The sequence below is a fragment of the Cornus florida genome, unplaced genomic scaffold (genome assembly GCF_030987335.1).
Source record: "Cornus florida cultivar Cherokee Brave unplaced genomic scaffold, ASM3098733v1 CherokeeBrave_3.0.0_Hap2_Chr01, whole genome shotgun sequence".
Classification (NCBI taxonomy): domain Eukaryota; kingdom Viridiplantae; phylum Streptophyta; class Magnoliopsida; order Cornales; family Cornaceae; genus Cornus; species Cornus florida.
In genome coordinates this window covers 42,500,420-42,526,830 of record NW_026775571.1, presented here as the reverse complement: position 1 = coordinate 42,526,830, position 26,411 = coordinate 42,500,420, and the positions used below count along the sequence as shown (strand labels likewise).

Genomic DNA, 26,411 nt, shown 5'->3' with positions numbered 1-26,411 from the left:
CAGTCCTCTAATAATATAATAATACAAATATTGTATACAATATTATAAAATATCTATGTCATGATGATTTATTAATATTATATAAAATAAATAAAAAAATATATAATACATAAAATATTATTGTCTCGAAAAAATCATTTATACTAATATATAATATATAATATTAATATTTAATATTTATAATAAAAATATAACATGAATTTTATTTGGAATTAACAGTGCCTGTGTGGTAACAGTATCAAAAACATTTTTGCGTTTTAGTGCCGAAAACATAGAAAACATAAAAAATAAAAACAAAAAAAAAATGTTACCTTTTCCTTTCCAAAAATGAAAAATGTTTTTGACTTCAGAAAAACAAAAACATATTACAGAACACAATTCCTCTTTTTATTTTTGCTTTTTAAGTATTGACAACAGAAAACAGAAAATGTTCGCATTACTGAATGCACCCTAAGGTTTTCTGCCTAAATCTTATTACTTATATTAGATACTAGAGTAACCCTTATGCCCTCATGTAATTTCAAGTACAGTAAACAGTACTTGCATTTGACAGTATGTTTAATAGGCATTCATTTGAAATGAACGAAAAAAATAATAATAATAAAAATTTAAAAAAAATAAAAAATAAAAAAAGGAAGAAAGAAGAAGAAGAAGAAGAAGAGAGAGAGAGAGAGATGATGATAAGAAAAGAATATTACAGAATACAAGGAAAGCAAATGTACAAATATGTACCAGCACCCCTCCCTTATTCTTATGATATATGAAGTCGCAATGTTGCCCTCTTGGTTTAGAACAGTTTTAGCATATTAATTGGAAAATTTATGACCTTGATGGCACCGTCAATTACAAAAGATAATTAAGAGTTATGCAAAGTAATAGACACTCGAGTTTAAACATATATCTTTTCAATATTTAGTAATGACTGTAGAAATATGTCCACATACCACTCATATGACAGAGAGATTGAAGGCACACCATTGAAAAATGCCTCTCTTGCACCAGCTACCGTCCCAGAGTAAACACTGCAATTCCAATGACAGAACCAATTAGTAGAGACACAGGCACCCAACCAGCCAGCCACTGCTCTATAGACTCTAACAAAAAAATTACTAAGATATAACTACACAATAGCTGGTATTGGAGCACCTTTTATAGTTGCTATGTCTATAATAGGAATTGAAAAAAATTCATCCTTCCAAAAAGTACGTTTACACTTTCTAGGACAATAAATTCACTTGACTTTGTTTCTCATAGCATTTGAAGACACAGCCATACAGTGCAGTAGAACATCTGAATTGAGATGGAATTTAAGAAATAATATTAAATTAAGTACAATAAACTAGTACTAAAATTTAAATATCCACATGATGTTTCATTTATATGTACAATAAAACTATGAAGTTTAGAATAGGCATTTCATATTTTAACAAAAAAAGAAAAAGAAAAAAAAACCAACAAGATAATTTAACAAAAAGAGAAGCTGGGATGGCACAATGGAGAATAAATGTTACTCACATGTGAAGACCACAGTTGCTTCCCATATTTATGCCACTGACAACCTGTGAGAGGAGACGGGAAAATTTATCAGCCACCAAGAGGTGAAAACAAATATATGGAGCACAATGAGCAGAAATGCCTTAAGTTACATAACAAGGATACAAGTGGAAATTTGTCCAACATAACTATAGTTACTATCATAGGCCGCTGAAAATAATAATGAAACATAAACTAAATTGCAGAGTACATATGGACCTCTCTTCACAACCCCATCATACTGAGAAGGTAAGGACCGGAACTCTAGGCTCCGATAGAGATTTAGTGCAAGGTCCATGATCTAGACCTTGATCACAGATGATTAGGTCTTGCAGGTATTTTTAAAGCAGAATAAAGCACGAACAGCGGGCATTAAGTTTTTTACATGGAAAACCCAAACAAGAAAAACCACAGGACCTAGTCCAGTCGATAGAAAATCTACTATTAGAAAGAAATATTACACTAGGTTAAATATCACATACCGTAGAACCACTAATTACCTCTTGACATAGACTAATCCACCATACTCACACACAAAGTCTCCAGGTTCACAATCCACTCCGTCAACAGATTCGCTCCTCAGAAATCTACTTCTTCAATAACAATTCTGATCTTTAAACTACTAGTCTGCTCTAATCTCGATTGATTGATTGTTTGTTGGTGTTGAACTCTCCAAATCAGCTCCACAACAGTTATGATGTCAACACACTAATATAACACTTAAAATCTAATGCAATTGATGAATGCTTAAAGAAAAATATATGAATGCACTCAAAATATGATATGATCTCTCTAATCTCTGTATCTCTCTGTTTATACTCTGTATTTTAGGACTTGTAATGTGACAGAGTAGCTGTAGACAAAACAAAGTTGTAGAGAGAATAGGGTTTTTGGCGTTTTTATCTGAAAAGGAAACTAGCTTTCCGTTTGGCTCAATCAATAGCATAATAGGTCGTTCGATTAACATAGATCCTGCACCCTTCGATTGATACTTGATCGATCAAAGTGATAGGGAATCCTACTTATCAAAAAAAAAAAAAAAAAAAGGGATAGGGGATCCTACACTTGTAGGAAAATATTAGTAAAGGAGTCTCTAAAAACACTTTTGATGCATATCAATTAGGATTTTCCAAATCAAACCATGAATTCTCAAAACATTAATGCATGAACCCTAAGAATTAGCTTTTAACTATGAGGGTGATACTAGGATTTCTGCTGCAGTCTGCAGATAGGGTTCCATGAGGAAGACAAGCTTTTCTAGCATGAAGGAGGGTCAAACCTCCTCCCACGAACCACTGGGAGAGAACTAATCAGAAAAAATCCACCCCATGAACAAGTTGGAGGTGTTTTTTCCAGAGCCACTAGAATAACTAGACCCTTGTAAACCTATCCTTTGTGACGATTGTAAGAAAGCAAAGTCTGCCTCTACAGAAGATGACAATGTGGCTGGCGAAATTGAGTGTTGGCAGCATTTGGTGATCGGATATGTGATGGGAAAGAAACCCTACTACCCTTTTCTTAAGGCATCAATCCCAGACGGAGAACTGATGTCAAGGTGGTCTCGTTGAAAGAAAGTTTTTTCATGGCAATATTTGAGTCAGTTTCTAAGCTCAAAAGGGTGCTACAAAGGTTCACACCTTTGAAGGAAGACCCATTATCAATAAAAGATGGAACAAGAATGTTAACTTGAAGAGGGATGTCTTGGGGTTACTTCCACGTTGCATCAAACTATACAACCTTCCTTTTCATGTTCGTGGGGTCTATTTATCAAAGGTATGGTTGAGTTTGACGCCAGACTCTATGAATGTTATTGGCAACAGCGGAAGCACAAGAACATGGAGAACCAATGAAGGCTTACAAAGCAATCACACACTAAACACAAGATATAACGTGGTTCAGCCAAAAAGGCCAACGTCCACAGATGAGAATAGATTCACTATGATTATGTAGAGATATTACAACTATAGAGAATATCCAACACCAAACCATGTAGACAAACTCTTGCCCCAGAGTTCTTCTCTGTGTAACTCCATGAGTCTCCCCTCTCACCATCAATGTTCAATCTATCAAACCCATAACTACCCCTACCCATCAACTCCCTCACAGGCCTACCACCCTCCACTATAGAATTAGGGCTATATTTCTCTCTTTCTTATAAGTCTCAATCCATAACCTAGGAATTTATCTATAAATCCAAAACCAAATTCTATGTTAGACAAGGGTTACAATTCCTTGGGGCCTGAGACTTGCCTAACAAGAAATTACCTAATAAAATACAACTCTAAAATAGAAGTCTAATTAGAAGCCAATCATCGCTTCTCACGACATTGATCAGGACAATTCTTTGCAGCTTCAATCTTGACAATCCTCCTGCAAAACTCTGATTGTCCCCACTGTATGCTTCTTGATCAGTCCAATCTCCAAGGCTCCACCTTGACTACTCGAGCTCAATGCCACCATCACGATTTTCTGAATTGTGACCAAATAAGCAGATTGATTGACTCCACCTACAACTGATACCCGTTGTAGCAGCTATTGAGACTCCTTGTGTTTTCTAGATCTCCTTCAAGTAAAGGCCGAACTTCTTAACATGAACCTTTAGCTTTGGTACCAGTTTGTTACAACAAACCATGTAAATCTTTGTGTTCTTTGTGTGTGGAGTTTTTACTTTTCTAACGTGATTCTTGATTTGTTTTTGGTTTGCAGTTTGTTGTAACAAATGTCACTATTCATCAGCAAGAATCTGTTGTCCAAATCGAATACAAAGAAATTGGAAACCATGGGTATCAAGGTATGTACCTTTTGCAAACGGGTGGATCATCTTGCTAATTGTCCTCGAAAGGCTAAGGTTCCTAAGGCAAAGCCTACGTTAACTGAAAAACGGGTAATCAAACAGAAAGGTAAACTAATTGAAATAAATGAGACTCATAAGGCTGAGGATAATGAGCATTTGAATTATGAGAATGTTTCTACACATATATCATTCTATCTGATACGGTTAGGATTGAGAAACCCTTTGTTGTTTCGGGGGATAACTTACTGAATGAAGGACTTATGGAAGATCAACCATCTGCAGTAGTTGCTAGTGCTTCTGATAGTCTAGGAGAGAAGATTGCAGATCCTTTGGATGAGAGGCAAGTTCAACAGGTAGAGATTGATAAACTTATGAGAAAGCTTTTAGTGCAGTATACCACTTCTGTTGGGGATGTAGGACTCCCTCTGCACCTTGCAGTGGCTCTAGCCAAAGAGTGTTGAGTCCTTTGGTGCAGCAAACCAACAACCTTGGGGGTGGAAAGATTCAACATGAGTCTTGCAGTGGCTCTGGCAAAAGGGCGATGGTTGAGTATCAAAAGGAAGATTTTTTTTGGAAGGAAAAGGAATGGGAAGGAGCTCATTGGATTTATCAATTTAATGTTGCTATTGTTCGCTTGGTGGGGACTAGGGTGAAAGTGCCAAAGTTTAACAGAATCTCTTTTAAGATCAATTGCAGATGGCACCAGTATTTTGTTTTTTGATAAGTAATTGCAGATGGCACCAGTATGATAATTATAATTCTAATCCTGGTGGGAAAATTTTGGTAGGATGGAATACCAATCTTGTAATGGTGAAGATGCTCACTGAAGATGTGCAGAGCATGCTTCTGAAAAACAAACTTTAAGTTTCTAAGCAGGAGTGTTTTTTTTATCTTAGGCACAGCGGAAGTGAAAAAACAAACACACAATCACAGAACACAAGATATACGTGGTTTACCCAAAACTAGGGCTACGTCCACGGATGAGAAGAGATTCACGATAATCATGTAGAGATATTACAATAGTAGAGAATTTCCAACACCCAACCATGCACACAAACTCTTGACCGAGTTCTGCGTACTCCGCAAGAACCCTCTCGCCTTCCATGTTCACTGTACCCAACGTGTAACTACACCTCTACCCATCAACTCCAACCCTCATGAGGTTACATCTCTCTCAACTCATAACTCTCAACAGTAATTTAGATATCTATTCATAGAGTTCAAAAACCCAATTCCTTGTCCAACAAGGATTACAATTCCTTAGAGCCCTAGACTTTGACAACCAAGAAACTACCTAATAAAATACAACTCTAAATAGAAACCTAATTACAATAGAATTTTGAGACACAATTCCTAACATTTTCTCTTTTCAGAGCACTCTGCCACTACTGTGATTGAGAGAAGGCTTTTGTGGGATAATTTAGTTCATCGCTTGGTTCAAGCCTCAAGGAGCATGGATTTCCATTGGTGATTGGAATGTTGTAAGATTCAAACGTGAGAATGTTGCAGGTCACAGAGTGCCTCAAAGACTCAATGATGAATTTAACTCAGTTGTTGATAGTCTTGACCTTTCAGGCTGGACTTGGTGCAACAATCAATATACAAAGAGGAGAATTTGTGCCAGACTTGAAGAGGTTTGGTGAATGAAAAGTGGTTGATGCTTCTTTAGCTAGAATGGTGGCGTATCCTGCTAGAAAATTTGTTGAGTGTCCTAAATCTTTTAAAATTTTAAAAATCTGGTGTCATATTGAAGAGCTGGGAGATCTTATAGAAAATAATTGGGAGGTCTAATGCAATCCTATTCCCAGATTAATGAAGAAATTAAAATTGGTCAAGGAAGCTATCAAGGTTAGGAATAAGGGTTATCAGCAGCAGCGAGTGCAGGAAGTCCGAAGTTAGCTTGGGGGCATTCAGTCTGATAGAATGGGGATCCTCTCAATAATATATATATATATATTAGCTGAAAAATAAAAAAAAAATAAAAAAATTAAAAAAAAAAGAACATCTAGAGAGGATATGTAATTGCTCTCAACCAGAAAGAGACTTTATGGGCTCAAAAATCTAGTCCTATTTGGTTGAGTGATAATGACAAGTGCACCAGATTTTATCATCTGAAGTGTTGTCGTGGCTAAAATCCATTAGCTAAAGTGATGTGTGTGAAGGTGAATGATGATGGCAGTAAAATGAACAAGAGAAAAAGTTATGACAGTGCATTAAATTGTGATAATGTCAGTGCATGAATATGAAACAGAAAAATGGTGTCTGCAATGACTATGTGTGGCATAAAAAAAATGATTTAATGTGTTGTAAGTGCATTGAATGAAAGATAGAAAAATGTAAGATAGTGTCCTGTTGAGGCGGTGAAGAATGAAAAGGTGGCACAATTCATCTATAAATGATTAAATATGGAGATGCACTTTGAAGAGAAAAACAAAGAGAAGAAGATAGAGAATGGAAGAGAGAGTGAAAAAAAAAAGAGAGCAGAGAGTGGGTTCAAAAAGGCACTGAGTAGAGAGATGTAGTCTCATAGAAATCAGTGAGTGTGGGATAGAGATGATGAGCAAACACTATGGTACCAGGTAAGTTGAATGACGAGTGGAAACTTGATATTTAAAGGTAATATTTTGAGTGCCAATCAAGTTCTACAAGTTAAAAAGTATTTTTAAAGACGAATTTGGACAGTGCCCACTTGCACTGGTCCATAAGGCCACTGCACCAGTCCAACTTGCTTCATTTTAACGTCAGAGAGAAACTGCACCGGTCGAACTTTTGACATGGACAGGTTCAACTTAGTCCAGAGGAAAGTTACACAATTTACACTTTTTAGCACTTAGCTTGTACCAGTCCAACTTATCCTAGTTCAAAAAGAACATGATTCTTACATGATACACGTCCCAACTTCTAGTATTCTCAAAGAAATATTTTCTAATGAATTTAGGATTGACTTTTAACCCAAAAACAAAGATTCTTTTATATAAAAGCTCAGCTTTTGTTCTCTAAAAGTGAGATCAATAATACATATTTTGTTGAAATATTTTCTTTGTTTCTTTTTAGTTTTCATACACTTTTGCACATGAGTGATAGTCGTGTGTGTTCTCTTCTAATCATGCATATTGAGCTCCATCACTAAGATCATCCAAAGCAAACAGAGAAGCAGATCCAATCACATTTCTTTGTATCAGAGGAGGTGATCTACATACCAAAATTAGATGATTTGATGAGTTGTAAGATAACTTATAATTAGGGATTTCATTCCAATTTAGATGATTTACAGATTGCTTGTAGTTAGGAATATTATTTGTGGATACCAAATCTTGGGATATGATTGTGGTAAGCATTCCTTGTATAGTAAATATTATTATATAAAGAAAGTCTCCCGAAGGGAAAGGGACAGAAGTTTTCTCCACAAATCTCTTTGTTCTCTTCGTATTGTCATGGTATCAGAGCCCAGCTTGATACAAGAGATGTTCTGAGTTTTTTTTTTTTTATAAGATACATCACAGTTTTTTGTTAAAAACTATGGTGTCTTGTTTCTAAGGAGTTGCAGCAACAATCTTGGTTAGAGTTGCAGTCAAGAATTGCTGTTAGCATCATCTCAGGTTCTCATTCATCTTTTCTCTTTCGTTTGAGTCTCTTTTGAAGTTTTTTTTTTAGAATGTCAGAAAAGTCAGAAATCTTGCCCATTAAATTGAATGGGAAGAATTATTTTTCTTGGGAGTTTCAATTCCGTATGTTTGTTAAAGGGAAAGAATTGTGGGGACATGTAGATGGATCAATCCCAGAACCAAAAGCTGGGACTGAAAATGATAGCATAGCTAAATGGGAGTCTAATGATGCAAAGATAATTAGTTGGATTTTAAGCTCAGTAGATTCTAATATTGTACTCAATTTGCAGCCTTATTCCAATGCTAAAGATATGTGGGGTTATCTAAAAAAGGTTTATAATCAAGAAAATTCTGGGAGGCGTTTTCAGCTTGAATTGGACATATCTGAATATTCCCAAGGGAATATGTCAATTCAAGACTATTATTCTGGATTCATGAATCTTTGGGCTGAATATAAGCAACTAATTTATGCTACTGTCCCAAGTGAGGGGCTACCATCTCTTCAAAAAGTGCATGAAATTACTCTAAGAGATCAGTTTCTTATGAAATTGAGACGTGATTTTGAATCTATTCGCTCAAATCTGATGGCTAGAGATCCTTCTCCATCATTGGATATGTGCTTTGGTGAACTTCTCCGAGAAGAACAACGTTGTTTGACTCAAGCTACAATTGAACAAAAGGGTGTTGGCACTAATCCACTGGATGTAGCTTATGCAGCTCAGGCTAAAGGAAGGGATTTGTCCAAAATACAATGTTATAGCTGTAAGGAATATGGGCATATAGCCAAAAAATTCTGCAACTACTGTAAGAAGTCTGGACATTTGATTGTTGATTGCCGTAAGCGACCTCAAAATCGATCATCCCAGGCTTTCAATGCTACCACCGCAGTGGGTTCTCCCTCTGCTGCTACGACCATGCAGCATTCTCAAGCTTTTACTGCTTCTAGATCCATAACTCCAGAGGTAGTGCAACAAATGATTCATTCTGCATTTTCTGCTCTTGGTCTCACAGGTAAACCTTCCTCCTCATCTATTTGGTATGTTGATTCTGGTGCTTCCAATCACATGACCTCTTCCTCAACACATCTCACTAATGTGAAACCATATGTGGGAAATGTGAAAATTCATACTGCTAATGGGGAACATCTTCCCATTAAGTCAGTTGGTGATATCCCTCATTCTTTGCCATTACATAATGTTTATCATACACCACGTTTGACCTCTAATCTTATATCTGTCGGTCAATTGGTTGATAATAACTCTAAAGTTTCATTTTCTACATCTGGATGTATTGTGCAGGATCAGGAGTCGAGGAAAGTGATCGGGAAGGGACCTAAATGTGGAAGGCTGTTTCCTCTAAGCTTGTTTAGCTATCCCAGGAATAAATCTTTATTTTCGTTATTTTATCCTTCTTCTAGTACGTCATATCAGATGTGGCATAAACGATTGGTGCATCCTAATGCCAAAAGATTGTTGTTCTTGTTGAAATCTGGTTTGTTTTCTAATAAAGACCCTGTTTCTTTCAATGATGTCTCATTTGATTGTAGTAGTTGTAAATTGGGTAAAAGTAAGACTCTTCCTTTTCCAATTCATGGTGACATTACTACAAAATGCTTCGATTTGATTCATACCGACGTTTGGGGGGATGCTCCATTTCCCTCTCATTCTCGTCACAAATATTTTGTTTCCTTCATCGACGATTATAGTCGACACACGTGGATTTATTTTTTGCATTCTAAATCTGGAGTTTTTGATGCCTTTAAGCGTTTTTTGGCTTACCTAAAAAATCAATTTTCCACATCCATCAAAATTCTTCGTTCCGATTCTGGAGGTGAATATATGAAAAATGAATTTCAAAATTATCTTCAACATGAAGGAATCATTTCCCAGCAAACTTGTCCATCTACTCCTCAACAAAATGGAGTAGCCGAGAGGAAAAATAGGCATCTTTTGGATGTTACTCGGACCCTACTTCTTGATGCATCAGTACCCTCTCGTTTTTGGGTGGAAGCACTTTCCACAGCTGCGCATCTTATCAATAGATTGCCTTCTCCAAAGCTTCAACATCAATCTCCATATTTTCGCTTGCATCAAGCTAATCCCAATTATAACCAATTGCGTGTTTTTGGTTGTGTTTGTTACATCCATCTACCTGCACAAGATCGAAACAAATTATCTGCACAATCTGCTTCTTGTGCATTTCTTGGGTATGCATCTCATCAAAAAGGTTTTTTGTGTTATGATCCTTCTGTCCGTCGCATTCGTGCCTCTCGTAATGTTGTCTTTGTTGAAAAACAGTATTTCTTTCAAAATACTCATGTCCCTTCTCCTCCGTCCTCCTTTTCTTATCTTCATGTCTTTAGTAGTAATAATCCTTCTGTTTTCACAAGGTTTAAACCTGGGCTGGTTTATAAGCGACGAGGTAAAACAACAATTGGTGCAGAAGAAGGTCCTAACCGTGACTCCTCTCCATCTCCTGATCCAAGTCCACAACCGCCTCCTCTTCGAAGATCCACTCGCCAAATCAAACCTCCTGATCGCCTAATTCTTATGACTACTCTGTCATCAAAATCTATTCCCAACTCATATTCACAGGGCATACAACATTTATGTTAGAAACAAGCTATGAAGGAAGAATTGGAAGCTTTTGAGAGGAATCATACTTGGGATATTGTTCCTTGTCCTCTTGGTCACAAACCAATTGGTTGCAAATGGATTTTCTCTGTTAAACTTAGATCTGATGGCTCCTTCGATCGATATAAAGCTCGTTTGGTCGCTCTCGGGAATTGGCAAGAGTATGGGATTAATTATGAAGAGACTTTTGCTCCTGTGGCAAAAATGACAACTGTTCATACAGTGCTTGCTATTGCAGCTTCTCAATCTTGGCCTCTTTATCAAATGGATGTAAAAAACGCCTTCTTACATGGTGATCTGAAACTGATCCTTCTATGTTTCTTCGTCGTCGTGAAACTGGTATCACCATTCTCCTTGTATATGTGGACGACATCATCATCACTGGTACAGATACAATAGGCATTCAACAACTACAGGCTTCTTTACACTCTTTTTTCCACATGAAGGATCTTGGAAACCCCACGTATTTCCTAGGCCTTGAAGTGCATCAATCAGGTAATGGAATTTTTATTAATCAGCACAAATATGCCAAAGATCTTATTGCTTTGGCTGGACTCCAGAACTCAACTCCAGTAGCTACTCCACTTGAAATTAATGTCAAGTATAAAAAAGATGAAGGCCAACTACTCTCTGATCCTACGACATATAGGCAACTAGTTGGGAGCTTGGTTTATTTGACAATCACAAGACCAGATATTTCTCATGCAGTTAATTTGATGAGTCAGTTTATGCACCAACCTCGACATCTTCATCTTGTAGCTGTCAAACGGATCATTTGCTATTTACTCGGCACTCCAGAGCGTGGGTTATTTTATAAAGCTGGTTCATCTCTCCAACTTACAGCTTATAGTGATGCTGACTGGGCAGGTTGTCCTGATTCTAGTCAATCTACAACGGGGTAGTGCATGTATCTCAATGGCTCCCTTGTGTCATGGAAATGCAAGAAACAAGAGCGAGTTTCAAAATCTTCTACTGAGGCAGAATATCGAGCCATGTCTTCTGCCTGTTCTGAAATCCTACTTCTCTACATGCTGATAACACAAGTGCCATCCGGATTACAGAAAATCCAGTATTTCATGAACGGACTAAACACATAGAGGTCGATTGTCACTACATTCGGGAAGCCTATGTTAATCATCTCATTACTTTGCCTCATGTGTCAACAAATTTCCAAACTGCAGATATTTTCACTAAAGCCTTAACTAAGACTCGTCACCAGTTCTTAGTTGACAAATTGATGCTTGTGGATTCACCAACATCAATTTGAGGGGGGGTATCAGAGGAGGTGATCTACATACCAAAATTAGATGATTTGATGAGTTGTAAGATAACTTGTAATTAGGGATTTCATTCCAATTTAGATGATTTACAGATTGCTTGTAGTTAGGAATATTATTTGTGGATACTAAATCTTGGGATATGATTGTGGTAAGCATTCCTTGTATAGTAAATATTATTATATAAAGAAAGTCTCCCGAAGGGAAAGGGACAGAAGTTTTCTCCACAAATCTCTTTGTTCTCTTCGTATTGTCACTTTGCACGCGCTAGTGGAAGGAAAAAGGTTTTTAATCAGTGTGAGAACCAGATCACTGTGAGATGATTGAGTTAACGTGGATCAGTGTTATTGGAAATTCCGAAGGCATTGGAATTGGAGGACACTAAGTGTTGGTGTCGGAGGTAAATCAACAAAAAGTGAATCTGAAGGCATTAGAATCGACATCTTGTGGAAAGCAACTTTGAAGGCACTGAAACTCATCATAATCTTTCTCAGATGGTTTTTCCTCACTATAGTGTTCCACGTAAGAACTTGTGTCATCTCTCTCTCTCTCTATCTCTCTCTCTCGTTCTTATTTTTGTCATGTGTTTTGCTTGCTTGTTGCTCATTAACTAAATTGAAATTGGTTAAAATAAAAAACAAACAAAAAGAGCAAACTAGACCTAGTCAATCCCCCTGCCTCTTTATAATTTGAAACAATTCCTACCATTTCCGCATTGCACAACTCTCAAGAAATGCTAAAGGAAGTATCCCTGTTACGTGCACCCCAATTAGCAAAATGGAAGCAACATGAAATTTATAGTCAAGGTTTTAAGTGAATGCTCTCCAGTCTAGTAATCATTAACATTTTGATACTGCAAATTGAAGCCCAAATAATTACCAGATCAGGTACTGAAGGGAAGAGTGTTTTGGAGATCCCCAAAGAAGTACAATCTGCTGGAGTACCTGCAAAACATAAGTAACTTTAAGTTATTGTAGATGTACAAAGAGCAATCTTTGACTTATTTGAGTAATTAACCTAAACAAGAATACTTAATGGCTTTTGCATTAAGGAGTGCATCATCCCCTATGTCTACCAGTGTTCACTCAATGTCACCAATGCAGTCAGTTCGCAAAAAGAAGCATGTGGAGAAGTTGAGCTGCAATGTTGGAGGATGTGAGATTGGATCGCATTGACGCTATCATGCTAGTTAAAAAGAAAATCAAATGCACAATTCGGTTTTGACTGGCACGATTTTATTCTATCACCAATCGCTCTTTGAAACTAATAACTCGTGATCTTACCATTTGAAATAACATTCGACACAATGACCTAGTCAAAGGACACAAAGGTTAACATGAAGTCATGGCCTAATAACTAAGAAACAATGGTCAATAAGGTTATAAATCTTCCTAACTGTTAACCACCATCTACTCTAAAAACTAAAGTTGTTAGATAGGGTGTAACTTAAATTTTAAAATCGTTCAACACAACCCTTCACGTGTTTCAGTTTTGATTATGAGGTTGTCGGTGAGGTTTAAACAAGACATTTGGCTCTGATACCATGTTAACCACCATCTTCTTTAAAAGCTTAAGCCATTAGAAATGGTGTAACTCTAATGTTTAAATTCATCAACACGCCCCCTCATGTATGGCCACCTTATCATGGTGACGGTAAGGTTTGAACATGAGACCTTTACCTCTAATACCATGCCAATCACCACTACTCTAAAAGCTTAAGCAGTTAGAGGGTGTAACTCAAATATTTAAATCCTTCAACACTAACCAATAGAGATTACATAGTACATAAACAAGAAGGCTTATGATACATGCATTTTATATTTCTCCTTGTACTAACACAAGTAGAACAAGTTATATGGTAGATTGGCAGGTGAAGCTCTTTTGAGGTTATAATTTACAAATTCCAAGCATAGGCATTAGGTTATGAGGTCAGACATTTGCATTATACATGTGTTATGTAAAACATATTATAATATATATACATTTTTTTTTTTTTGATAAGTTATAATATACACAGTATGCATGTATTCATAAGAATTTGATTGAAAAGAGAAAGTACATATGTCTTAATTCATACACGCATGCATACATGTGTTTAATAGCAATATAACAATGTGTCAGTGTCAAACCTGAACACAGATGCAAATGCAAATGCATGCATGCAATTAGTAATGCTCAGGTCTTATAGTTTGAACCTAACATAAAGAATTACTTTAGTGATGAAGACTCCAAGAGGAGGCAAACCAGAAAATCCACCTCACTACTAATTTTACAAACATCATCACTTGGAATTTTTGGGGTTCCTATTGACATATAGAGGAATAGAGTAATTATATGCCTGAATTCATATGTGGAGGGGCCAATGGGTGGGGGCTCAGGTCAGAGTTTTTTGGAGGATGATCCCTTTTTGTATTTGGTGGAGCCTTTGGAGAGAGCGTAATGGAAGATCTTTTGAGGGAAAGGAATCCTCCATTGGGGTGTTAAAATTTTCCATCATTTGTAATTTGTTTTGTTGGGGTCAGGGGAGAGACTACTCCTCTCTTGAGGAGATTGTTGATTTTATGAGCTCTTTGAATTCATAGGCTCCGTTTTGTCTTTGTATAGTTTGGGTCGCATTCCCCTTTTTGAACGCTTTTAATACAATTTACTTATCAAAAAAAAAAATATGCCTGAATTCATGTTGATTCCTTTTTGGTCATAATTTGATTGACGTCGAATATACACACATCAGGGAACCAAATGTCAAAAAACACTTATAAACCATAAAATTCAAAGTTGATTTTGTGGTTTTCTTTTCCCATTTTCGTACGGATAGCATATACTCCAAGTCAAAAAAAAATGTAAAGTGTTGTAGGTGTGAGTTCAAGCCTGACACTTTGTAAAATACCAAAGGCTAGTCTCTCTCGAGTCTCAAGTCCTTCCTCCCAAGGACCCTGTTGTAGCTAGACCAGGGGTATAATTTTATGGGGAGGCATTCTCTCTTTTACAAATAGAACGAATCATTCTTTCACATTTTCCACTAGCATACAAGGATTCCCTAGTCTTGTTGATACTATATGATAAACCACATTAAAGAAGAAGACAGAGTTCGTCAGTTGTACCCTTCGATGGTGATGTTATTCTAAAAGTTTGGACCAGAAAGTAGGGAAAGTACGTCTACCTTTGAATAAAATATATTTAAGCCAAGAAAAGACCCCTCTCAAATCCTAATGATAAACGAGATTCTCACTAGGTACCACTGTAAACTAAGAAAAAACGATTAAGAGAAAAATAAGTTGTATATGAAAGCGATTACAAGAAAAATAAGTTGTATATGAAAGCAATTAAGAGAAAGTTGCAACAAACCAGAAACTGCAAAGGCTGTTGCTCCATCAATCTCTGCTCGCTTGACAGAAACAGCATGACGCCAAGTGATACTATGACTAACAGCTGACTTTTCCCTGGAAAAGGAGCAATGAGTAAACAAAGGACATCAGATTCTGTCTAGAAATGCAATTCTTCCCAATTTTATTTTGTCAATATATAATAATTATTTGATAAATGATATTAAAAATTATAACTGATCAAATCACTATTCTCCTTTATTGTGCATTGCCACATTTAATAATCCAAGAAACATATTAACCCCACTATTACAATTTACATCATTTTGGCTAGGTTCTGCTTGAACAATACAAGAGGTTGCAGTCGCAAACCAAACAAGGGGGGAATTTTTATGCGACCGGTCAAGATACAACACTTTGACAACAACCGTTTTGATTGAGAGAAGACCAGAATTTGTCTATTATTTTAATTAATAATTATGAAGGTAGATCAGTTAGGCTTTAGTGGTCATGGGAACTGGAGAATGTCCTATCCCATGCTGAATCTGTGCATCATCCCCCAAACCTTACCAAGCTTAGGGTATTTGATAGGCACTCAAAGCTCCATATATATGGATGGTATCATAGTAGAAAACCATTTATTCAAAGCTACTGAAATAACCTTGGACAAGTGTCCATACTCAAACACGCAAACATTTTTCATACTTGACAACCCGATTTTACCATTGTACCAAACAATGAATCTTAAAGTTACAATGTCATTGCAAGTGATTCAACTGATGAAAAGAAATGGAATCGTGAAGGATGTCTAATGGCTAGGATTTTGTTTTTTCTTCTTTTTTCTTCAATAAATATGTTTTTTAGATAGGAGCAATAGAAATGCAGGAACTAAAATCATTATTTGCAATTAGAGTTCCGTCTGTGTGGGGTTAATGTTGTGGAATTTATCATTTTATTACCTTATTTCTTTGGAGCTAAACATATTTTTAAAAAATAAATAAATAAATAAAAGTAAAAAAAAAAAAAAAAAAAAAAAAGAAGAAGAAGGTAGAATTAGTTTAGTAATGGTAAAACAAATACCATACTCTTATACAAGTTGCAATTTGAGACTTGAGCTTTTATTTCTTGTTCTATAAAAGCAAACTGAGCTCTTCAACTCTTGTATAATTTTCATGTACATTAACAATCTATCACCAAAGTTTTCTCTAGCTGTCTAAACCAATCGTAGATGACAACACTAACAGAAATTTATGTTCTCAACTTTGTTCCTTTTTCTCTTCACACAAACTTGCCAATCGTGAATGAATAAAAGAAAGCAAAACTATTTTCTGGGATTTCACAGCCAATTTACAATCATAAAAACATGAGATATTACTCAAAATTCCACAACAAATTTATCAAAGGAAATAAAAATCGGTCACAGAAAGAATCACTAGACAATTGATCATAGCAAAATCTTAGGCTACGTCACCACAACACATTGAAATATGTATATAATACTACAAAGCTAGAATTATCAAATTGCAGTCAAAATTCACATATACAGAGCTTAAACTTTGGAGAATCAAACTGATCACACGTGACTTCAATACATTGGCAGGCCTTCAGTTGAAAAGAAACGCACACACACATACACATACATATAGATAGATATATAAAATACATTTGTTTGATAAAGAAATGAATGCATATACAGAGAGAGAGAGAGAGTACGTACGAATCAGGCGCGCAGACTAGAACCTGATAAGAACCGGTGGAGACGATGACGCGAACTAGAGCTCGCAAACCCGGCGCATCAATTCCATCGTCGTTCGTCACCATAATCGTTGGCAGATGACCGGAGGAGTTACAGTCATCATCCATTTTCTTACAAAAACAAAGAGCGCAAACAATCAACTTTTGGGAGAGAGAGAAGGGTTGCGTAGCCACTTTAGTGTACTCAGTGGGCGGCGAATCCGAAATGGAGAATAATTGACTTGTGTGTCTTCATTCCCTATTTATTTATTATTTAAGAGAAACATTAAGATGTCGTCACCTCGCTATTAGAATCCATGAACCCGGTACTTTTTTTCCTTAGTTTTGTGTCCAATCTTAAGGGATGGCAGCAATGGCAGGTTAGAATATTTGTCATATTAATTTTGCCCTTATTTTGGACTGGTTATTAATTGGTATATTATTTTCATCATTATTTTGATAGATAAAGTATTGATCACCCATCGTGTACCTCGTTTAATTGCTGAGTATGGCGGGTTATGTCACTTTTATTACGTAGAAAGAAAATATATTACTAAATAATGAATAATAATATATTAAGTGACACTTCCAACAAAATAACAAAAGTATTAAAAATATTAAATACATATTTATATATATATTTTAAAAGGTACATATATAATTGGGGCAGGGTCGAAACGGGTTCATCACTAAATCTGCCCCCGTCACAAACTCGTTTCGGATTTTCAATTATTTCACCATACCAACCCCAAACTCATTTAAGGAACTATCAAATTTGCCCCATTAGTAGTGGGGCGGAACCTGCCGTGTTGGAGGAAATTGTCATCCCTACCAATCGTGTTTTAAAAATAATGGTCAAAATTTTGATAGTAAATTCATTTAAACTGTGTTTTGTAGTATAAATCAGGGTCTTAAAATTGAAATTGAAAAAAATATATATATATTAAAGGATGTTTGCAAATGCAATTGCTTCGTGTTTTTTTTTCTTCTTTATTGTAGTGAAGCAAAACAACTAATCGTGTTTGGTAAAGTTTGCTACAATGTAAATAATATCGAAGCGTTTCTGCAAAAGATCCCAAAATCGAAAGCACCAAATTCAGGCTTATGTTTGCTTCCACACTGTAGCAATAAACAGTACCCAAAAAAAAAAACTCTAAAATGACTTTTTTAACTAGTCATTTTATTTTTTAAACTTGCAACACTTTTTTTTACCAAACATGATTTTATATTTTTATTTTCAAAAATCTTGTAACAAATGTACGCTACCAAACATGCTACGAAATGGTATTGAACACACTCCGAAGTATAAATATTATTTTTATTTCAGGTCAAAGTAAAAGCACAAAATAACTGCGATAGCCAAACAAACTCTTAATTTTATGTAAATCATACACTCAAATTAAATTTCATATTAATTTTTTGTTTTATCAAATTTGAACAAATCATTTCTTTATCTTTGGCTAACTCATAACTTGATTTAAAGTATTTTGACATTATTTTTATATCCATTTTAATACGAAAATAATGGTAGGATACTCGGTTGTTCAAAAGAAGCATTGGTATAACTTAATTCTATATATCTAATTAATCCAATTTAAAAGAGAGAATGAATTATTCTTTTAATGTTCAATTATACCTCATTATGATCATTTACCAATTAATTAAATTGCAAAGGTGAAGAATTTAAATTTCAAAAAACTAATTAATCCAATTTAAAAGAGAGAATGAATTATTCTTTTAATGTTCAATTACACCTCATTATGATCATTTACCAATTAATTAAATTGCAAAGGTGAAGAATTTAAATTTCAAAAAACTAATTAATCCAATTTAAAAGAGAGAATGAATTATTCTTTTAATGTTCAATTACACCTCATTATGATCATTTACCAATTAATTAAATTGCAAAAGCTGAAGTATTTAAATTTCAAAAAACTAATTAATCCAATTTAAAAGAGAGAATCAATTATTCTTTTAATGTTCAATTACAACTCATTAGGATCATTTACCAATTAATTAAATTGCAAAGGTGAAGAGTTTAAATTTAAAAAAACTGCGATTTTTTATTATTATTATCATATACTGCATGACTAATTTCTTCTTGGTGGACATTGGACCACTTAAATGGTCAATCGCAATAGAAGATTATTGGGTCTCGACAATGGTCAAACGTATCGTTTAATATATGTCTATACATCAAGCGCCGGGGGTGTTAATAGTTTAATAAAGTCAATATGAAAATGTCCTTCCCAAAAAGTCCTTCCCAAGGGGCTTAATGGTTTTATAAAAAAAAATTCCTTCCCAACGAATACACATTTTAAATTGAGTAATGAAATTAGCACTCCGAAATAATAGACTCGTGCTCCTATCATTACCCCCTCCGTCCCATAAATGTGGACAAATTTTATGCGACGGAGGGAGTAGTAAAATAAAACATAAAAAATGCCCTTATTTAAAATTAGAAGAAAATTCTACCACCTAATTATTAATGTGAACAACTTTTATGAGACGGAGGGAGTAGTAAAATAAAGGGTTAAATGCTGTAACACCTCTTAAGTTTTCAGTTTATTGCTCTCATATTAAACCTCATCCAATTTTGCTAATACACCCCCACGAGGTTTGGTTTATCTTATTATGACACTCCTTTCTTTCAAATTGATAAAATATAATGCCTAAATTACCCTCCATGGTTTTACGTAAATATAATACCAATTTAATGGACCAAAATAATCCTAACAATTCTTGCATGGCAAACCCAAACACCACCACAACCATAGTACCACTAGAAGAACAGAAAACAAACCATGGTCACCCCAACCACCGCCACCACACCACAACCACCAGTGAGGAAAATAATAATAATAATAATAGAAGCCATGGCCATCACTATATCTGCAAAAGTCATTCCTATAAAATTTACCAAAAAAAAAAAATTAGAAACTGAGGTTAGTTTACCAAAAAAAAAACACCATGATATATAATTTTTTTTTTTTTTTAAATCTATTTTAGTTTCCAAATAAATTAAAATAAAAAAATCCATTTTATTTTCCTTCCATTTCCCAGCAACCAAACAGAGAGTTGGTTTACCCCTAAATAAAAACAACTTTTTTGGTAACCACTCTACCTCTTGACACACACACACACACATATATATATATGGGATAGAGAGAAATACAGTGAACAGTGATAGCGATTCAGGGAGAGGGGAGAGAGAGAATTGGGTGTAGGATAATATTGTCATTTCACGTTTTATCTGTTTACATAAGTTTAAAGTTAAATAAAGGTAAGGGTATTATAGTAAAATTATTTTTTTCTTACTTTTCATAGGGGGTGTGAGAGCAAAAATGGCTAAGGTTTAATACGAGGGCAATAAATCCAAACCTGAGGGGGTTTCAGAGCACTGAACCCTAAAATAAAATGTCAAAAATGCCCTTGTTTTAAAATTATAAGAAAATTCTACCGCCTTTCGTGTTCCTAAACACCCCCTACCCCCACATATATACACACACACCATGGTTCGCAGTATCGGTTACAGTCGCAGTGTACTGAAATTGGACAAAATCATTGTAAACTGGCTAATACGAATCGTGTATCGGACGATACGGTGAATCATGATATACACATATACATATATGCATATAACTTTAGCCCTAATCTAACATCATCTTTTATCTTCACATTGCCGCACATAGCAACTCTCGCGTCATATACAACGCTCTCTTTCTCATTTTACCTTCTTAAAAAAAATTAAAAAAAAAAAATTTGCTTAGTTTATGTATGTAATTGTATACTAGGGTTAGGGTTAACTGTTTTCACCTACCCTTGTTACCATGTGTAGAGTTACCATATATACATATAGGGTTTACTTGTTCACAACACATAACCCCTTATACATAAACCCATCTTGTATTCATTATCAACACATTAATACATATACATTTCTCTTTCTATTTTATTTCTAACATGGTATTAGAGCCAAGTTCTCTGCCTTCTGTTTTTTAATTTGTTGGTAGTTTCCAATAAGTCCATTAAGAGTACATTATGTTAGGTGTTCGAAATTGGCCTCATTTTAAGCATACTGGGCGAAAGTTTAGACTCAAACCATCCCAATGCCACCAAAAATAGCCAGAAAGAAGCAAGCTCGCACCCCCACGCGCTGCCGCAAGCCTCTATACCTTTTTTCGGCCCGCCACATGCCTCAACGCTCCAGCATCAGCCTTTACGCACCTTCATGCGCCAAAACTCGTCAAATCTACATCTAACGCGCGTGAATTCTTCTCCTTCAAGCTCAACGCGCTCCCACGTGCCCCGTCAGCTGCATAATTAGCCCTGCCACGTCAGCATCCAAGGTCATTCTGCCACGTTAACATCCAGGGCCATTATGCCACATAAGCATTGCCACATCAGCATCCAAGGCCATTTTGTCATGTCAGCGGACTGCCACATCAATAGGTTGCCACGTCAGACTTCAGCTGTCTGCTTCGTCAGTGCCACGTTTGTTAGAATTTTTTTCTTTCTAAAAACACTATTTCAGCCCAGTTTTTTACGCTAATACCGAATTTGCAATCTGATTTTGCATTCGGGATTTTTAAATGGCACAAAACGAGGTTACTCACTCTATATCAGTTATTCTTAATGGTGACAATTATTCATTTTGGGATCAATCTATGCGTAGTTTTCTAAAAGGTCGCAAGTTATGGTCTTATGTTACTAGATATCGTACAACACCTACTTAGGCCAAATAAGAGTCATCAGATGCCTATACAATATGTGTTGAAGACTGGGACAGTTATAATCACAAGATCATCATATAGTTACCCAACACATCTAATCCTTCCATTGGGATGGAATTTGAGAGTTACGACACATCTAAGGAGGTCTGGGACATGCTTGCCTCTCGCTACTCTGGTTCTGATGGGGCTCGACAATTTCAATTAATGGTTCAACTTTCTACTCTCAAATAAGAATCAGGTCAATGCATTAATGGATTCTTCTCCCGAATGAAATGTCTATGGGATCAATTAGCTCTCTCAGAACCATCATAGGAATATTCTTCTGAAGCAAGGAAATTTCTAGAGTATCGCAATCAGATTCGTCTTTACCAATTTCTGATGAGCTTTCATGATGATTTTGAATCCGTACGCAGTTAGCTTCTCCATCTTCACCTTTTTCCTCACTTGATCAAGTTCTCAATGAACGTGTTTGAGAAGAGACGTGCTTGCAGACTCTTCGTTCCCAGAACCATCTCACTGTCCTAGCCACACCATCTTCTGTTCATCAGTCAGTGCCATCTTAATCAGCACCAGATTGCCCCGCCTCATTTTTTCAACACAATGGACGTAACAATAACAATCAGTCTAGCTCCAATGGACGCAATAATAACAATCAATCTGGCTCCAAATGGACACAACAATAACAAATCGATCTGGCTCTCAGCAATCCAACCTTAAAAAGGATCGTTCATCTCTTTACTGTACCTTCTGTTGAATTCCGGGGCATAGCATTGACTATTGTCGTACTCGTGCTCGACTCTTCACTGCAGTTGTGGCTAACACTGAATATATGTCTGAACACACAAATTTTATTCTCTGCAAATAAAGACAAAATATGGGCAAAATAATAATTTATTAAATCAAAAATATTTGGAGTACAATCCTTTGTGATATCTTTTACAAAAAGAATGGTCCTCTGATTCGATCTCCTTTTTGTTGTTAGTTGAATCCAGGGGTTGCACGAGCTTGTTCTTGAATCATAGTGGAATTTGATGAAGAACGGCACGTCTTTGGATGTGTTTGATGTTCTTCACTTTTGGGTTTGGATTCTGAATTTGTGTCTCTGACTTCTGAGTCTCTGGATTTCTGAGTCTCTGGACTTCTGAATTCTGAATCTCTGGATTTCTGGACTCTGAATTTGTGTACCCTTTCTTCTTCCTCCAGGCCTCTATTTATAGGTTTCTTAGATTAATAGGACGATGACACGTGTCATCTCAGGATAAGAAAAAAAATCATAACTGGGCCGGGCCAGTTATATTATGATAATTATCCTTAAAATTAATTATTCCAAATATATTTTATTAGGAATAATTATCTTTTCATTCAATCATCTGGGCTGGGCTAATTAAATAATTTAAGTAAACCAAGCCAAGACCAATTAAATAATTTAATTAAACATTAGGCCCATATTTAATGGGTCCATTTGTTAAAACCAAAGCCCACTAAATTTTAGTGTTTACAATGTCACCACCACCTTCAACTACAACATTGGTCAACAACTCTTTTGGTGAATCTACATCTGCTTCATCTGCTTTATCTGCAACTAACCTTGAGGTAGTTCTCAACCAGGTTTTATCTCGCTATCAAGGTGCATATGTAATACCCCTAAATTTTTCAAGACTTTTATTTATTTATTTTATTTCATTTTATTTATCTACGTGGCTATTTGAATTGTTTGTGCATTTATTTTAGGATTTTATTTGTTTGTCATTTAAATGCTAATTTTTTAGTGTTTATTTTATTTTATTTTTTATTTACTTGACTATTTGGATGGTGCGTGAAATTTGTTTTGGAGTGTTTATTTATTTGTCATTTTAATATTAATTATTTAGTAAAATTTTTTTAGTTAATTGTAAATTTTTTTATTGGTGTAATTTTATATATATTTTTAGTTTAGTTATATGGGTGGATATATATATTAAACAAGCACAAGAAGGCTAGCTACAATCAGACAACTGTAATATATATATAAACACATATCACATATTAATTTATGTGCACCGACACTACTGAAAAACATGGTATATTGAAAAGGTCAAAAGCAGCACTGATCAAAATTGTGACTTACCTAAAATTCTATAATATTAGTTCATCATAGGTATGGGCCCTCTTTAATTTGTTTTTAGTACCTTAAATCAGCTCTATGTTTAACATCTTCTCAAACTGTCGGCAATGGATGAAATTGAATCCTTAAATCACCTGCATTGTTGTCACTTTATTAACTTTCACTTTTATTTTATTTTATTTTATTTTTTTTTTGTCTAAACTAATAAGTCCTGTTAGACAATACACACATGTACATAACCTAACTGGCTATTTTCCTAAATCACCTAACAAAGCCATCACAATGAGTTGAGTTAGTTTAGGTTTTTTAGTGGGCTCAAAACTAATTGCTCCTTAATTTACATAGCAATTCTCTCATTTATTTTCAGCTTGTTTATAAATTCCATGCTTCTGATTCCTTTTTCTATTTCTTTCTCTAGTGATATTCATGTTTAATGATTTACATATCCATGCCTTCATTATGATGAAGCTGAAATGTGTGTTACATGTTAATCGACATTATTATTATAAGTGTCACAAGAAACGGAATACGCTTTATTTTGGACAATCTCAGAGACACAGGATGAAATATCCAAATGAGAAAACTGAAAAATGCAGTTTTCTAGTAACTAGTGAAGTGTGTATGTTGGGTTGGAACTTCATCCTATTGGGTTTGGTATGATTTTGCAGTCAGTATTATTGGAACGTCATCCTAATTATGTAGGGGGCAACCCGTTTTGGATATTGTCCAATTGACCGACATACGAGATGGGACTCAAACCTGGACCATTTGACCACAAACACCAACACCCTATCACTGGACTATCACACTACAGTAATAACTATGTTGTTGTAATACAAATAATATTATAGTTTTGGATAAAGTACAGCCATACCCCCTGAGGTTTGGCAAAAGCACATTTAGAGGAAACTTACTAGTTTTTTGAACAAAGATACTTCTTGAAAGTTTAAAAATGGATAAAGACACCCCTTTATATGAAAAATTGACTAAATTACCCTTTGACCATTTAGGAGACTTTTTTAACTTTACAATTTAATAAATTGGACCAATCTATTTTCATGAATAATTTATGCATAACAAAAAAAAGTAAAAAAAAAACTTTATATTATTTACTTTTTTTTTTACTTTATAAATGTCCCAACTTCTTATAAAGGAAAATAGGTACGAGTATAACTTTATGCATCTTAACTTTATGCATGCCTTTGTTTTTTTGTTTTTTGTTTTTTTTTTTTCCTTTGTTTTATTATTTTTTTCCCTTTATTTTATTATTATTATTATTTTTCCTTTGTTTTATTATTATTTTTTTCCCTTTTATGTTGGGAAATGCATAATATTTAATATATAATTTAAGATGCATAAAGTTATACTGGTACTATATTTTTTATTTTTAAGTAAAAGAGATTGGTTTAATTTTTTTAGATGAAAGAATTATGCATCTTAATTTAAAAATAAAAAAGAAAAAAAAAATAAGTAATAACAAAATATAATTTATTTGAAATATATGTATTGGATCAAAAAATCATTTTAGACGTTTACATTTTTAAGAAATTGGGACATTTATAAAGTAAATAACAAAAAAAAAAAAGTGAACAATATAAAGTTTTTTTTTTCTTTACTTTTTTTTTTTTATACATAAATTGTTTATGATGGTAGATTGGTCCAATTCATTAAATTGTAAAGTTAAAAAAGTCTCCTAAACGGTCAAAGGGTAATTTGGTCAATTTCTCATGTAAAGGGGTGTTTTTTTTGTCCATTTTTGAACCTTCAAGGGTGTCTTTGTTCAAAAAATAAGTAAATTTCTTTTGAGTATTTTTTTACCAAATCTCAAAGGGTATGCTCTACTTTACCCTATAGTTTTTTTTATCTTAAAATCCTAATCTATGTGTTGGTAGTTATATTACATTTAACCATATTATTAACTATTATAACTGTATATCCAATTATCAAATGAAAAATAATGCTGGTCATTGGTCTAGTCAATTTATCTAACAGTAAGTGTAAAAAATGAACTTCCATTAATAATTGAATGATTTTGACAAAAAAAAAAAAAGAAAAAAGAGGTAAAATACAGTCACATCCCCTGATATTAGACAAAAGGACATTCAAATAAAACGTACTTCTTTTTTGGACAAAGACATCCCCTGAAGGTTCAAAAATAGACAGAGACACCCCTTTATATGAGAAATTAACCAAATTACACTTTGACCATTTATGAGACTTTTTTAACTTTACAATTTAATAAATTGGACAAATCTACCATCATGAACAATTTATGCATAAAAAAAAAAGTAACCAAAAAAAAAAAAAAGAAAAAAAACCTTTACATTGTTCACTTTTTTTTTTTTACTTTATAAATGTCCCAATTTTTTAAAAATGTAGATGTCTAAAATGATTTTTTGATCTAATACATATATTTCAAATAAATTATATTTTGTTATTACTTCTTTTCTTTTTCTTTTTTTATTTTTAAATTAAGATGCTTAATTCTTTCATCTTAAAAAATTAAATTAATCTCTTATCCTTAAAAATAAAAAATATGGTACCAGTATAACTTTATGCATATTAAATTATATATCAAATATTATGCATTTCTCAACATAAAAGGAAAAAATAATAATAATAAAACAAAGGGGAAAAAAATAATAAAACAAAGGGAAAAAAAAAAAAACACAAAG

The 26,411-nt window shown here is 34.5% G+C and overlaps 1 protein-coding gene across 2 annotated transcripts in view; it reads right to left on the bottom strand.

Annotated features, from left to right (window-relative positions):
• LOC132295461 (uncharacterized) overlaps positions 1–17,153 on the bottom strand; it is a 38,336-nt gene extending 21,183 nt beyond the window's left edge. For both annotated transcript variants that reach the window (XM_059793737.1, XM_059793743.1), the window contains exons 1-5: positions 16,883–17,153; positions 15,188–15,282; positions 12,722–12,786; positions 1,516–1,559; positions 945–1,022 (exon numbers count right to left, since the gene is read on the bottom strand). In XM_059793737.1, coding sequence (XP_059649720.1) covers positions 945–1,022; positions 1,516–1,559; positions 12,722–12,786; positions 15,188–15,282; positions 16,883–17,028 — 428 coding nt within the window. In that variant the 5' untranslated portion in view covers positions 17,029–17,153. The remainder of the gene's footprint in view (positions 1–944; positions 1,023–1,515; positions 1,560–12,721; positions 12,787–15,187; positions 15,283–16,882) is intronic.
• Between the last annotated feature and the right edge of the window lie 9,258 nt (positions 17,154–26,411).